General features: G+C 44.1%; 1 protein-coding gene across 1 annotated transcript in view; it reads right to left on the bottom strand.

Annotated features, from left to right (window-relative positions):
- Positions 1-8,506: 8,506 nt before the first annotated feature.
- Positions 8,507-15,175, bottom strand: part of LOC119789989 — a 53,181-nt gene continuing 46,512 nt past the window's right edge. The window contains exon 22 of the mRNA XM_038295270.1: positions 8,507-9,267. Within this exon, the coding sequence (XP_038151198.1) occupies positions 8,941-9,267 (327 nt within the window). The 3' untranslated portion in view covers positions 8,507-8,940. The remainder of the gene's footprint in view (positions 9,268-15,175) is intronic.

Below are 15,175 nucleotides of genomic sequence, written 5' to 3'. Positions count from 1 at the left end.
AAGTTTCACTTTTTAAATGGAATTACTGAAATCAATCTACTTTTTCATGATATTCTAATTTTATGACCCACCTGTATAAATGATTTGCTGCCATCATTCCTCAGAGGCTGGAAAATTCTGCCAAGGGTGTAAGGGGAGCTCTAAGGGTGGGGGCGCTCTAAGGGTGGGGGCGCTCTAAGGGTGGGGGCGCTCTAAGGGTGGGGGAGCTCTAAGGGTGGGGGCGCTCTAAGGGTGGAGGAGCTCTAAGGGTGGAGGCGCTTTAAGGGTGGGGGAGCTCTAAGGGTGGGGGCGCTCTAAGGGTGGAGGAGCTCTAAGGGTGCAGGAGCTCTAAGGGTGGAGGCGCTCTAAGGGTGGGGGTGCTCTAAGGATGGAGGCGCTCTAAGGGTGGAGGAGCTCTAAGGGTGGGGGCACTCTAAGGGTGGAGGAGCTCTAAGGGTGCAGGAGCTCTAAGGGTGGAGGAGCTCTAAGGGTGGAGGAGCTCTAAGGGTGCAGGAGCTCTAAGGGTGGAGGCGCTCTAAGGGTGGGGGTGCTCTAAGGATGGAGGCGCTCTAAGGGTGGAGGAGCTCTAAGGGTGGGGGCACTCTATGGGTGGAGGAGCTCTAAGGGTGCAGGATCTCTAAGGGTGGAGGAGCTCTAAGGGTGGAGCCTCTCTAAGGGTGGAGGAGCTCTATGGGTGGGGGCGCACTAAGGGTGGAGGAGCTCTAAGGGTGGGGGCGCTCTAAGGGTGGAGGCACTCTAAGGGTGGAGGAGCTCTAAGGGTGCAGGATCTCTAAGGGTGGAGGAGCTCTAAGGGTGGAGCCTCTCTAAGGGTGGAGGAGCTCTATGGGTGGGGGCGCACTAAGGGTGGAGGAGCTCTAAGGGTGGGGGCGCTCTAAGGGTGGAGGAGCTCTAAGGGTGGAGGCGCTTTAAGGGTGGGGGAGCTCTAAGGGTGGGGGCGCTCTAAGGGTGGAGGAGCTCTAAGGGTGGGGGCACTCTAAGGGTGGAGGAGCTCTAAGGGTGGAGCCTCTCTAAGGGTGGGGGCGCTCTAAGGGTGGAGGACCTCTAAGGGTGGGGGCGCTCTAAGGGTGGAGGAGCTCTAAGGGTGGGGGCACTCTAAGGGTGGAGGAGCTCTAAGGGTGGAGCCTCTCTAAGGGTGGTGGCTGATGGACCTACAGCTACTTATTGAATGCTTTCCTATTGTTGAGAACACAATAGAACCACAGTACTCTGATATTCATAGTTCTAGACAGATGCCTGCATTATTTATAAAGGGCTCAAATACATTAATGTATAAAAATGACGAATAACAGCCATTAATAGATCTGCATCCCTAGAATGGACACAACTTCACTTCCATCCATCCATCTATCATCCATCCATCCATCCATCCATGCATCATCCATCCATCCATGCATCATCCATCATCCATCCACCATCCATCATCCATCCATCCATCCATCCATCATCCATCGATCCTCCATCGATCCATCCATCCATCATCCATCCATCATCCATCCATCCATCGATCCTCCATCGATCCATCCATCCATCATCCATCCATCCATCGATCCTCCATCGATCCATCCATCCATCATCCATCCATCATCCATCCATCCATCGATCCTCCATCGATCCATCATCCATCCATCCTCCATCCATCATCCATCCATCATCCATCCATCCATCCATCATCCATCCACCATCCATCCATCATCCATCCATCCATCATCCATCCATCCATCCATCGATCCTCCATCGATCCATCCATCCATCATCCATCCATCATCCATCCTCCATCCATCATCCATCCATCCATCCATCATCCATCCACCATCCATCCATCCATCCATCCATCCATCCATCATCCATCCATCCATCCATCCATCCATCCATCCATCCATCCATCCATCCATCCATCCATCATCCATCATCATCCATCATCCATCCATCCATCCATCCTCCATCCATCATCCATCCATCCATCCATCATCCATCCACCATCCATCATCCATCCATCCATCCATCATCCATCCATCCATCCATCCATCATCCATCCATCCATCCTCCATCCATCATCCATCCACCATCCATCATCCATCCATCCATCCTCCATCCATCATCCATCCACCATCCACCCATCATCCATCCATCCATCCATCCATCCATCCATCCATCATCCATCCATCCTCCATCCATCATCCATCCACCATCATCCATCATCCATCCATCCATCCATCCATCCATCCATCCATCCATCCATCCACCCATCATCCATCCATCCATCCATCCATCATCCATCCATTCATCCATCCATGCATCCTCCATCCATCATCCATCCACCATCCATCGATCCATCCATCCACCCATCATCCATCCATCCATCCATCCATCCATCCATCCATCCTCCATCGATCCATCCATCCATCATCCATCCATTCATCCATCCATCCATCATCCATCCACCATCCATCGATCCATCCATCCATCCATCCATCCATCCATCCATCCATCCATCCATCCTCCATCGATCCATCCATCCATCCATCCATCCATCCATCATCCATCCATTCATCCATCCATCCATCCTCCATCCACCATCCATCCACCATCCATCCATCCATCCATCCTCCATCCATCATCCATCCACCATCCATCGATCCATCCATCCATCCATCATCCATCCATCCACCCATCATCCATCCATCCATCCATCCATCCTCCATCCATCCACCCATCATCCATCCATCCATCCATCCATGCATCCATCCATCCATCCATCCATCCATCCATCCATCCACCCATCATCCATCCATCCATACATCCATCGATCCTCCATCCATCCATCCATCATCCATCCATCCATCCATCCATCCATCCATCCATCCATCCTCCATCCATCCATGCATCCATCCATCATCCATCCATCGATCCTCCATCCATCGATCCTCCATCCATCATCCATCCATCCATCCATCCATCCATGCATCCATCCATCCATCGATCCTCCATCCTCCATCCTCCATCCATCATCCATCCATCCATCCATCCATCCATCCATCCATCCATCCATCCATCCATCCATCCATCCATCCATCCATCCATCCATCCATCCATCCATCCATCCCACAGACCCACAGCTGGTTCCTGATTGGCCCTCTTGCTTTGTGGAATGGCGCAGAACACGCTTCAATATTTGGCATAAATCAGAAATATCCGCGACACGCTGCTGCGTGAGGAGAACCAGGCCTTTAGGAAACTGCGCTAGGATCCCTGAGATTCTGAGTTCGAGCCCCACTCCCACAGACTGCCACTCTGGGTCCCTGATCAAGACACACTGTTCCCTGGGCGCCAGAATCAGGAAGCAGAATCCATCAAAGATCCCAGGATGTTTGATGCCAGTTATCGTCCCTTAACCACTCACTTTTGAATTAACATTCCAGAGTTAGGATGAACATTATTCCACACTGCTGCATTTCACACAGTTGATTATAATCAGTATAATCATTGGTTCCTGGAGCAGTAGGGATCCTCACCCTCTTTTCTTATGCAGCCCAGAAACACTGACCTGTCAGTTTGACCAGTAATTCCTTTATTTCCTTAATATCATCGAATTTCTGCTGAGGGAGGAAGGATGATGAAATAACGAATCGCTGCCCACAAACTGGTGAGAGATAATGATGGATGCTGAGTGAACTATTACTGGTTCCTGAGTTCGTTCACATCGATGACACCTATTCGCTCACTAAGAGAGTCACTAGTTCCTTTAATAAACCGTCTCTCTGAACAGCTGATTGGCAGCAGTTAGTGCGGCCGCCATTAAAACCAACTGAATCAGGAGCAGTTTGATGGTTTTACTGGAAACACAGGCAGCCTGCATGGATAGAAAATACACACCAGGCAAACATTACTGGGGTTACTGGTATTAATTAAACATTTATCTAAATAAAACATTTTGGATGTGAATTTAACATCCTTGTTCATATGTCCGTTTAGATTTAAAATTAAAAATCAAACACATCAAAACCAATCAGATAAATGGAAAAGTTGATAAACTGAAATAAAGACTGTTTTAGTGTAACTCATTAGATAAATATACGAATATAATATGATGATTGGAATTAATCATTCAAATTATTCCATAAAAGATAATATAAATATGTAAGATGCATTTATAATACATCAAAGATGATTTATTCTCCTAACCCAGAGCCCTGAAATATTATTAACATAATTAAAAAGGTCTATTTTTTTCTGTTTTTCCTTTCCTGTTCTGCTAACATCGCAGTGTCCATATTATATATAAAACTCCCTGCATGATTATAATAAAGCGATTTCTATGCATAAATCATTGGAACACTATGGCGATAGCCGTTCTGCTCCACTTTCTTTTTTTGACAATTATTCTTATTGCCACATCACCAGACAGGACACTGGGTTACCCACCTAGCATAGTGAATTTTGCATTACATAGATTACAGGCATGTCTGAAGACATAAAAACCTGGATGACTCTTAACTTTCTGCTCCTGAATGCAGACAAAACAGAAGTTATAGTCTTTGGACCAGAGTCTCTGAAAAAGAAGCTGATTAGTCAGTCACTTCATTTGGATGGGATTAAACTTCAGATAATAATTAAATAATGAATATTTTTGACCAGGACCTGTTATTTAAATCCCCTATTTAAGAGTTTTTTTTATTTTTTTTTTAGAATTTCCTACTTTTAAGGCTAGGCTTAAAACTTTCCTTTTTGATAAAGCTTATAGTTAGAGTGGCTCAGGTTATCCTGAGCTATCTCTATAGTTCTGCTGCTATAGGCTTAGACTGCTGGAGGACATAGGGACCCCTTTTTCATCATTCTGCTTCATTCTATCTCTATTCTCCCACTCTGCAGAATCTGTTAGTTCAATCTCTAACGTTCTGCTCTCCAGAGATGGGAAGTAACGAAGTACAAATACTTCGTTACTGTACTCAAGTAGATTTTTCTGATATTTTTACTTTACTTTACTACAGTGGCGGCTGGTGCTAAAAAAACTGAGGGGGGCGCACACAAAACAAACAACTGAAAAACAAACAAAACAAATCTTAAAAAATAGCACTATTTGAACATGAATTTTGCCCTCCTTTCCTTCTGCCCTGCAAATTTCTCAATTACATTCTTGTTAAAGTCAGTCATCTCTGTGACTAGTCTTTTCTCCATGGACAACATGGCCAATGCATTCAGCCTGTCCTGAGTCATTGAGTTTCTCAGAAAAGTCTTGATTCTTTTCAGAGTTGAAAAGCACCTTTCAGCTTCTGCTGTGGTCATGGGTGTGGTGATGAGGATCTTCAAGAGCGTGACAGTTTCTGAAAAGACTTCTTCTAGATTGTTGGAATAGGCCCACAGCACCACAACAGGCTTTGAACTCTTCCTTGCTGTAGATGAGAGTAAGCTCTGTCTTCAGCTTACCTCGATTGAGCACTGGATAGGCTTTTAAGGTGTTGCTCAGTGCATACATAGACACTAGGTGGTGCTAAAGCACTAAGAAGTTTGCCCTTTATCAAAGAAAATGCCCTTTTGAAACTCGTTTTTTTTTTTTATTGACTGAATTCTGACAATAAAAAAGTCAGAATTCTGTCAGAATTCTGAGATTAAAGTCAGAAACATTTTCTGTTGTATAGGTTTTGTTAGGCAACATAAATTAACACATTTTGGTCACTTTATTGTCTTAATTGTATATTGATTTAATAATTGCAGCACAATGCCAAGAAAGGAGGGTTAATCATATTGAAAAATCTTAAAAGCTGTTCACATTTTATTTTTAAGTGGTTTGTGCAGCAGGTATTAAAATAGCTATTATTTTGTAGGCTACCAAAAGTCATATCCACGTGACAAGACTTCCAGTCATGTTGCCCTAATAGCCCATTATTTAAACTAATGTGGCATATTTGTTAAAGCTATTATTATTACCGTATTATTATTATTATTATTATCATTATTATTGTCATGATGGTTATTATTATTATATTGTAGCCAGTCACAGCAGGGAAGCTCTATACCATCAACATCTACCAGGACAGGAGATGAGGAAGAGTTCAGGGAAGACACAGAGACAGAAAAAGACCAGGATGAGGGAGAGCAGATGGATGAGGGAAAACGGGGAGATGAGCCAGATGAAAGAAAAAGAAAGATGAGCTTTAGTCTGTTCTGTTGGTGGTGTGACTTTTTTTCATTGAAAACTCACGTTTAGAGAATGTTACAAATAAAAGTCAAATTTCATTCAACATGCATGTATTTTTTTTTATAATTAAGTGTTCCACGTGCGCTAAAAAGTGCCCCGCCCCCCCTCCTGAGCACCTGCCCCCCAAAATGTCTGTGCACGCCTCTGTAAATAACAGTACTATAAACCATTGTAACAGTGATTTTCCACAACAAGTCACCTCTGCAGCAATCCTTTCATGGTCTTCTACACTGAGTATCCTGTTTTTTTCTTCAAGTGAACGTTTTGTAAAAGCATTTTTTTGTAAACCACTCCACTTTGCAAACGTAAACGTGAATCGACCTAACGAACTGCAGCTGCTGCTGCGCTAATGAGTCAAATCGGGGATTGTCCAATCCCACAATGTTTTAAAAAAAAATTAGCCAGTACTGACACTCTACTAGTAATGACACAACAGAATGGGTGTGTCCGGGACGCAGAGCGCTGCGCCCTGCTGAAAACCTTAAATAACCAATTAAAAGTCAGCCTCAGATCACCTGCTTGCCACAAGTTGATGCGCCTACATACACTCTCATTAGAACGGCGCCCTGCAGGATAGGAAGTGTGTACAATGTGAGCAATTAAATAGAATTATGTATTTACTATTTTAATAAATTTAACATTTCTATTCGACACACAGTAGGAATAAATATATTTCTAAGTATTTTGCAGTTCAGAAATCATTTATTATCCAAACAATTTAAAGGGGGCGGCGCCCAAGCGCCCCCTACTGACCAGCCGCCACTGCTTTACTACTTATTTTTATGGCAACTTTTTACTTCTACTCCTTAGATTTTCACACAAATATCTGTACTTTCTACTCCTTACATTTTAAAAAATTGGCTCGTTACTTTAGTTTTGAATAATTTCAATGGAGTTACCGTTATTATTTTTCACGTCATCAATACCAAATTCAACCTAATTGGATGGGAATCTACGTTGCATTTGACGCACCACTACAAGATGAATCAACAGATTCGGCGGTATTCATTGGCGGCAAATCATTGCAGCTTGGTGGCGGTGGCGTTAGCATAGTAGCATGGACGACAAGATGATTGAAAATGAACACAACGGAGATCTAGTCCTATTGGCAGACATCCATTTAAAATGTAGGCAACGGCATGAAAAAAGTGGTTTCTATTTTTACTTTTATACTTTAAGTAAATTTACAAGCCTGTACTTTGTTACTTTTACTTGAGTAAAGAAGTTTAATCAGTACTTCCACTTTTACCAGAGTATTTTTTAACACAAGTACCTGTACTTTTACTCAAGTACGGAAAGTGAGTACTTTTGCCATCTCTGCTGCTCTCTCTGCTTTTTCTCATAGTAGCTTCATCTGGTCTGTTCCTGTTTGGCTGTGACTCCATCCTGGAGAGAAATATCAGCTGTGCTGCTGCCATCAACACCTTTGTTTCTAGATGTTGGAGCTTGGCCTGTTTTCCAGTGTAGTCCTGTTTTCCTGGCTGTGACTAACTGGATGTGCTCTCTTCATCCTCTGGACTGCTCAAATGCTTACTTGCAGCTGGATCATACAAAAAAATAATTAAAAAATAATCTATTGTGATATGTTTTTTTTTAGATAATGCGTCTCCCAGGGGAAATGGACCTACAATAATAATTTCAGACCATCCATGATTTCTAAGTGGGAGAAAGGTTGCAACCCTAGCCTTAGCTCAGAGAGGACTTTAGGGAAATGAAAATACATGTTGGCACAAAGAAGGCTCTTCATTTTCACATTTTCTGGAGTTGTAATCAAAGTATTCTGGGAGCAGAGATTTGATCACTTATACAACATCTTTAATGGGAAAATCTGAGTTAAATGTGCAGTCCTCTATTTTGGAAACATTTAATAACTGCACACTGAAAAAAATAAAACAAAACTGTGGTTTATATTTCTAAAAGACTGTCCCCAGAAAATGGTTAAAACCTAAAGCAGCTACAATGGAGGATTGGATCAGCAGTGTTTAAATTAGAGCTAAAGTTCATTTTATTCCAGCAGCCTTAAAGCCTTTGATACATATCTCTGTAAACGAGATAGATGAATCAAATCCAAAATGGAGGAGGAGATCAAAGTGGTCCTGGTGCCAAATAACTGGACCTGGTGCACATCAACTTGACCTGATGCCAAACAAAAAATGGACCTGGTGCCGAACAACTGAACATGGTTCCCGAACAACTGACCTGGTGTCATCGGAATACTTCAGCTTTAATTCATTTAAAGGAGTAATTCTGCCCAGCAGCCATGTTCTGATTGGACGGTGAAGCTTTTATAACATGCAGAACCACAGGCACTCATTGTTCCTCAGTAGATTTTTATTAAACAGATTCTGGGTTCAGATTTTAATCAAAGCATAAAGGAGACAGAGACCAACCACACCATCATCAAAACCAACACACCAATCAATGAGGGACAGAAACGTAAGTTTGGACGTCTCAGAACCACAGAAAAAAGTTGTTTCACCAAAGGCGGCTTGATTCGTCTCTTTAGTCCAAAGATGTAGGAAACATAAGTGTTGTGGGACCTCTAAAGCTGCAAGGTAAACAGGTCCTTCACTGGTCCCCAATAAAGAAAGCATTACCATGACTCTTACTGAGGATAGAAACCAGAAGGTTCAAAGATTCCTTAGCAGGTTTAGAAATTGGTCCAAATCAGGCAGATTCTTCCTTGAACAACAGCTTACAGTCATTTTTCCGATGCAACGGGTAACAGGTGGAGTTGGACATTTCTACAGAAAGACTTGGAGAAAAAACACCACAAGTAGAGACAGGCAGAAGACAGAGGACATGTGGGTCTGAGTCCCTCCACTGGTCGTCATGATGGTTGCAGTTGTGGAGTCGACAGTGCCGTTGGTGACGGTGCTGTTCTCTCGAATGGTCGGACTCAGAAATGTCCCCAGAGACTGAAGCAGGAAGTCCTCAAAGCGATTCAGATTTTCAAAGACCATCAGAGGAGTTTGTCTTCTTGGTCTGGTAGAGATGCCAACAAAAAACAGAACGACGACCTGGAACCAAGATCCATCCTGTTTACACATGAGTGGGCCGCCGGAGTCACCCTGAAAAGAACCACAAATCAGGGTGCTGCATAAACATTGCATAGCAGGTCATGGTGGTCTACATAAGGCCACTGTGGTCTACAGGAGGTCATGTGGTCTACAGGAGGTCACACTTATCTACAGAAGGTCTGAGTTGTCTAAAGAAGGTCACAGTGGTCTACAGGAGGTCATGGTGGTCTACAGAAGGTCACAGTGGTCTACAGGAGGTCATGTGGTCTACAGGAGGTAACAGTGGACTTCACATCATGTCATCTCAGGTCACTTTATAGATCCACATCAACCAGATCATCCAGTCAGATTTATTCAAACTTTTCTATCTAAGGAAAACAAGCTGATTGCTTCGACTCATTGACTCTTCAGCAATCCCTCACACTAAGCATGCTTGTTGTGACAGTGGAGAGGAAAAACTCCCTTTGAACAGGAAGAAACATCCAGCAGAACCAGGCTCAGTGTGAGCGGCCATCTGCTGAGGCCCACTGGGGTTCAAGGAGACAGAAGCAGACATAGAAAAAGAAGCATAGATACAAAAGCCAACTGTCAACCAGGTCCACAGGCGGCCTACGTGACCATATGGATGATGGGTGGTCTATAATGTGTCTTGGTGGGCCATTATAGGTCACGGTCATGTATAATGGATCACAATCAACTATAATGGGCCTTGGTGTTCTATATTGGCCGATAGTAGTCTATAATGGCTATCAGTGTTCTGAACTGGGCGATGGCTGTGTTTAATGGAAGATGGTGGTCTATCATGGGTCATGGTGGTCTACAATGGTTCATTGGTGGTCCTACTGGTTGATGGTTGTCAACAATGGCTCATGGATGCCTATACTGGGTCATGGAAGTCTATAATTGGTCATCAGTCATGATGGTCTGTACTGGGTCATGGTAGTCTATAATGGGTTATGATTGTCTACAGTGTTGGGAAAGTTCTCTTTCTACGTGAACTAGTTCAAAGTTCAGTTCACACATTTTAAAATGAACTAGTTCAGTTCATAGTTCACAATTCCAAAAAACGAACTAGTTCATAGTTCTTTTTTTTTCATATATTGCTCAATTACACCATAGCCTACTGTAGAACCACAGACAGCAATTATTTTATCAGTTGTAACACTGACACTGTGCGTCAAATTTCATCTTCATATCCAGTTTTGAATCCTTATCCAACCAGGGTTTACATTAGCATTGAGGGGACAGCATTTCCCCTTTGTTGCTTTAATGCTTCGTTGCTGTCCATTCACTTCACACTAGTAGCAGCTGCAGCTTTCACCCCTACAGTATATTATCAAAAACATCAGGAAAAATGTGCTACTTGAATGGTCTTTTTTATGAGTAATTATTAAAAGAAAAATAGGAAAAAAGTCTTTAAGGTGCAAATGTTTTTTTTTTTTTTTTTATAATTTTTTCCATTTGAAATTCCATTTCAATACATACTAAAAAGGAATCCTGGAAAATTATACCAGGCAGGTTTAACAAACAAGTTACATGGATAGTAAAACCCTCAAGAACAGGGGTCTTCTTTTCCAGACCAAGGACCCCCAAACTGATGGCGAGATGGAGCGGGGACCCCCTATTTATATATATTGTATGAAATTGTGTCCTATAGTCACTCTATTACAGATGGAGTAATGTAAAGAAATTAATTTCTCCCTGGGATTATTAAAGTTTTTCTGATTCTGATTCCTGGTTGATGGGACAGGTGTTGTGAAGGAAACGGTGCCCAGCTTGAAAGAGCTCCTGTGTGTCGCTGAATGTGAGCATTGATGACTGAAAGACATCTTCTGCCTCCATTTATCTGTTTACTACAGTGCGTTGATTTCATGTTAATGAGTATTTAAAGACATTTCAATTAGTGGGGGAAAAAAATTGCAGGGGGGGAATATAAAAATATCAACTAACCATGCAGACCCTCATGCAGTACCTCCGTAGACCCCCTAGGGGTCGCGGATCCCCTGTTGAAGACCTCCGCTCAAGAAGATTTTACTAACACAAACTGAGGGACCAGGCTGAGGTAGGAATTTAAGGTTACTGAAGTGCGGATTTTTTTACTGAAAGCCGGCGGGCAAACTTGTTGCCATCATCCTCACCGAACACCTGGTCATAAACCTGTTTTAAGTCGCCTCCATGCTGCTGTTGCTTCCACGCTGCATTTTGTTTTGATGACGCACGCGGCTGTAGGCTACGACGCTGGTAGCTGGTGTTGCCAGATTGGGTGTTTTTCCCGCTACATATTAAGGCCTGTTTACGGTGTGATTTAGCCGGGGTTTCGCCTGGAGGGCTTTATAGAAATCTGGCAACCTATTGAACGGAGTTGAACTGAGAGAGCTGCCGTTCACAGACGCCAGAATGAACGAGTTCACAATAACGTTCACCAGGCAATAATGCAGTACGTTCAGTTCACGTTCGCCCAAAATATGAACGAGTGAACTTTCGTTCAATGAACGCGTTCAGGCACAACACTGATTGTCTATAATGGGTCATGTTGTCTATAATGGGCCATGTTGGTTTATAATGGGTCGTGGTTGTCTATAATGGGCCATGGTTGTCTATAATGGGTCTTGGTTGTCTAAAATGGGTCGTGGTGGTCTATAATTGGTTATGGTAGTCTATAATGGGCCATGGTGGTCTATAATGGGCCAAGGTGGTCCATAATTGGTCATGGTTTTCTACAGGAGGTCTTCCAACCCCTCACTCCTGCAGGTGGGAGTTTCTCATCTCCTCTGGACCGAGAACACCTCCCACTTGGAGAAGAGGGTCTAAAAACTGCTCCTGTTCCTCAGGGAGCTGAATCGGACCGGACTCTCCAGAACCACTGGGACAGAGCAGACTCATGAGATCGACCATTATCCTATCAGCTGTTACTTCGCTTCCATCAGGAAAACCATTTAGGAACATTAAGGAACGTGTAAAAACCACAGGCCTATGTTTTATTAATCAATAATTAAAATCAACCAAGTATAGAAATTTAGGTCCCCAAACCAATGAAAACATTTTGTTTTTTAATTTAGGTGTATCAGTAGTGAATAAAGTTGCTGGAAAGGTCTGAAAAGTTGCTTCATATAGTGACAAAGCAGCAACAAAGCAAAGGTGGCCACAATGTTAATTTTATAGCAGGGGGGCGGGGCATATGCTGACCTTATGTGGGGCCTAACCTCCACTTTTAGAGACACCCAAAACTTCTGAAACAGGAATATTAAAACCCAAATTTACCTCTAGAGCCACAGAGCAATCATAAAAGGTCCCCAGGAGAGTAGTCTTTACTCCCGTAGAGACTAAATGGGATCCATAAATAGGTAGATAAATAAAAGTTGGAGAGATATATACAAGTTTACAGGTGGAACCCTGACTCAGTAGTTTGTAGCTCTGATAATGTGGTTCTTTCTACACTCTGTCTCAGTAGACAAAAATCTAGACTTTCCAGTGGGGTCAGCTGACATTTTGTTTGAGAAGAAATAAAATATGGCAGTAGTTATTAAAAAAATCACAAGGAAGCTGCAAGCTATAGGGTTTTTGTAAAGTAGCTGCCCATAGCTTTGGCATTAAGGTCTGTAGTTGTGAAGGTGGTTGACCCCGGCAGTAAGGGCGGCTGTCCACCTGAAGGGGAACTATGGACCCTGGCTGGCTGTGTGACTCCTGAGGCAGCATGCAGCTACCATGAGGCGGAGCGCCATGGAGAAAGACTATTGGTCTGGGAAACCGTCCAGCACCTCCGGAGGGGGAAGCAGAGCTTTGCTACCATCCAGTATTGCTTTAATAAAAACATATTCTGCGAAAGTCTGATAACATGATCAAAAAATGAGAGCATTCCCAGAGCTTAGAACTAGTAGTTTATAAATACATCCGGGGTGGTGCACCCAACGGGAGATGCCCTGCTGTGTGGGTATTTTAGATAAGAGAAGCCTCCATCTCCCACTTTCCGTTGCAATGGAGGAACATCGATATTTCATATTGAGTGAAAAGCAAAATAAAAAAATGGAAGAAAAAAAACGGTTATAAAAGGAGAAATAAAATTGGTGCACATTTCACCACATGGAGAGAATTTATGAGAGAGTGGACTTCAAAACATGCGGTGAGATATGCGGCTCTGCTGGACAGGGAAGGTAATTCAGAATCAGAGAGAAGTTTATGTTCCTGTTATTGTTATCAGAGAAAAGGAAGAGGGACAAGGGTCAGCACCCCCCTCCCTGGACATCTCATTGATTGATTGATTGACTGACTTTATTGATTGATTGATTGACCTGGTGCAAGTCAACTAAACATGGTGCCAAAACAACTAGCCCTGGTGCCGAACAACTGGACCTGATGTCGTACAACTGGTCCTGGTGCAAATCAACTTGACCTGATGCCAAAAAAAGGACCTGGTGCCGAACAACTGAACATGGTGCTGAACAACCGGACCTGATGTCGTACAACAGGACCTGGTGCCGAACAACTGGACCTGGTGCCAAACAACTGGACCTGGTGCCAAACAAAAAATGGACCTGGTGCCGAACAACTGAACATGGTTCCCGAACAACTGGACACGATGCCCAACAACTGGACCTGGTGCCAAACAACTGGACCTGGTGCCAAACAAAAAATGGACCTGGTGCCGAACAACTGAACATGGTTCCCGAACAACTGGACACGATGCCCAACAACTGGACCTGGTGCCAAACAACTGGACCTGGTGCCAAACAACTGGACCTGGTGCCAAACAACTGGACCTGGTGCACATCAACTTGACCTGATGCCAAAAAGATGGACCTGGTGCCAAACAACTGAACATGGTGCTGAACAACTGGACACGATGCCAAACAACTGGACATGATGCTGCACCACTGGACCTGATTTCATACAACTGGTCCTGGTGCTGAACAACTGGACCTGATGTCGTGCAACTGGACCTGGTGCCGAACAACTGGACCTGGTGCCAAACAACTGGACCTGGTGCACATCAACTTGACCTGATGCCAAACAAAAAATGGACCTGGTGCCGAACAACTGAACATGGTTCCCGAACAACTGGACACGGTGCCCAACAACTGGACATGATGCCGAACCACTGGACATGGTGCTGAACAACCGGACCTGATGTCGTACAACAGGACCTGGTGCCGAACAACTGGACCTGGTGCCAAACAACTGGACCTGGTGCCAAACAAAAAATGGACCTGGTGCCGAACAACTGAACATGGTTCCCGAACAACTGGACACGGTGCCCAACAACTGGACCTGGTGCCGAACAACTGAACATGGTGCTGAACAACCGGACCTGATGTCGTACAACTGGACCTGGTGCCAAACAACTGGACCTGGTGCCAAACAAAAAATGGACCTGGTGCCGAACAACTGAACATGGTCCCCGAACAACTGGACACGATGCCCAACAACTGGACCTGGTGCCAAACAACTGGACCTGGTGCCAAACAACTGGACCTGGTGCACATCAACTTGACCTGATGCCAAAAAGATGGACCTGGTGCCAAACAACTGAACATGGTGCTGAACAACTGGACACGATGCCAAACAACTGGACATGATGCTGCACCACTGGACCTGATTTCATACAACTGGTCCTGGTGCTGAACAACTGGACCTGATGTCGTGCAACTGGACCTGGTGCCAAACAACTGGACCTGGTGCCAAACAACTGGACCTGGTGCCAAACAACTGGACCTGGTGCACATCAACTTGACCTGATGCCAAACAAAAAATGGACCTGGTGCCGAACAACTGAATATGGTTCCCGAACAACTGGACACGGTGCCCAACAACTGGACATGATGCCGAACCACTGGACATGATGCCGAACCACTGGACCTCGTGCCAAACAACCGGACCTGGTGCAAATAAACTGGACATGATGCTGAAAAAAATGACCTGGTGCTGAACAACTGGACCTGGTGTCAAACAACCTGGTCCTGAA

This window comes from Cyprinodon tularosa, unplaced genomic scaffold (assembly GCF_016077235.1).
Source record: "Cyprinodon tularosa strain WSP-4 unplaced genomic scaffold, ASM1607723v1 ctg352, whole genome shotgun sequence".
NCBI classification, from domain to species: Eukaryota; Metazoa; Chordata; class Actinopteri; order Cyprinodontiformes; family Cyprinodontidae; genus Cyprinodon; species Cyprinodon tularosa.
This window is presented reverse-complemented; position numbering and strand designations above follow the sequence as displayed.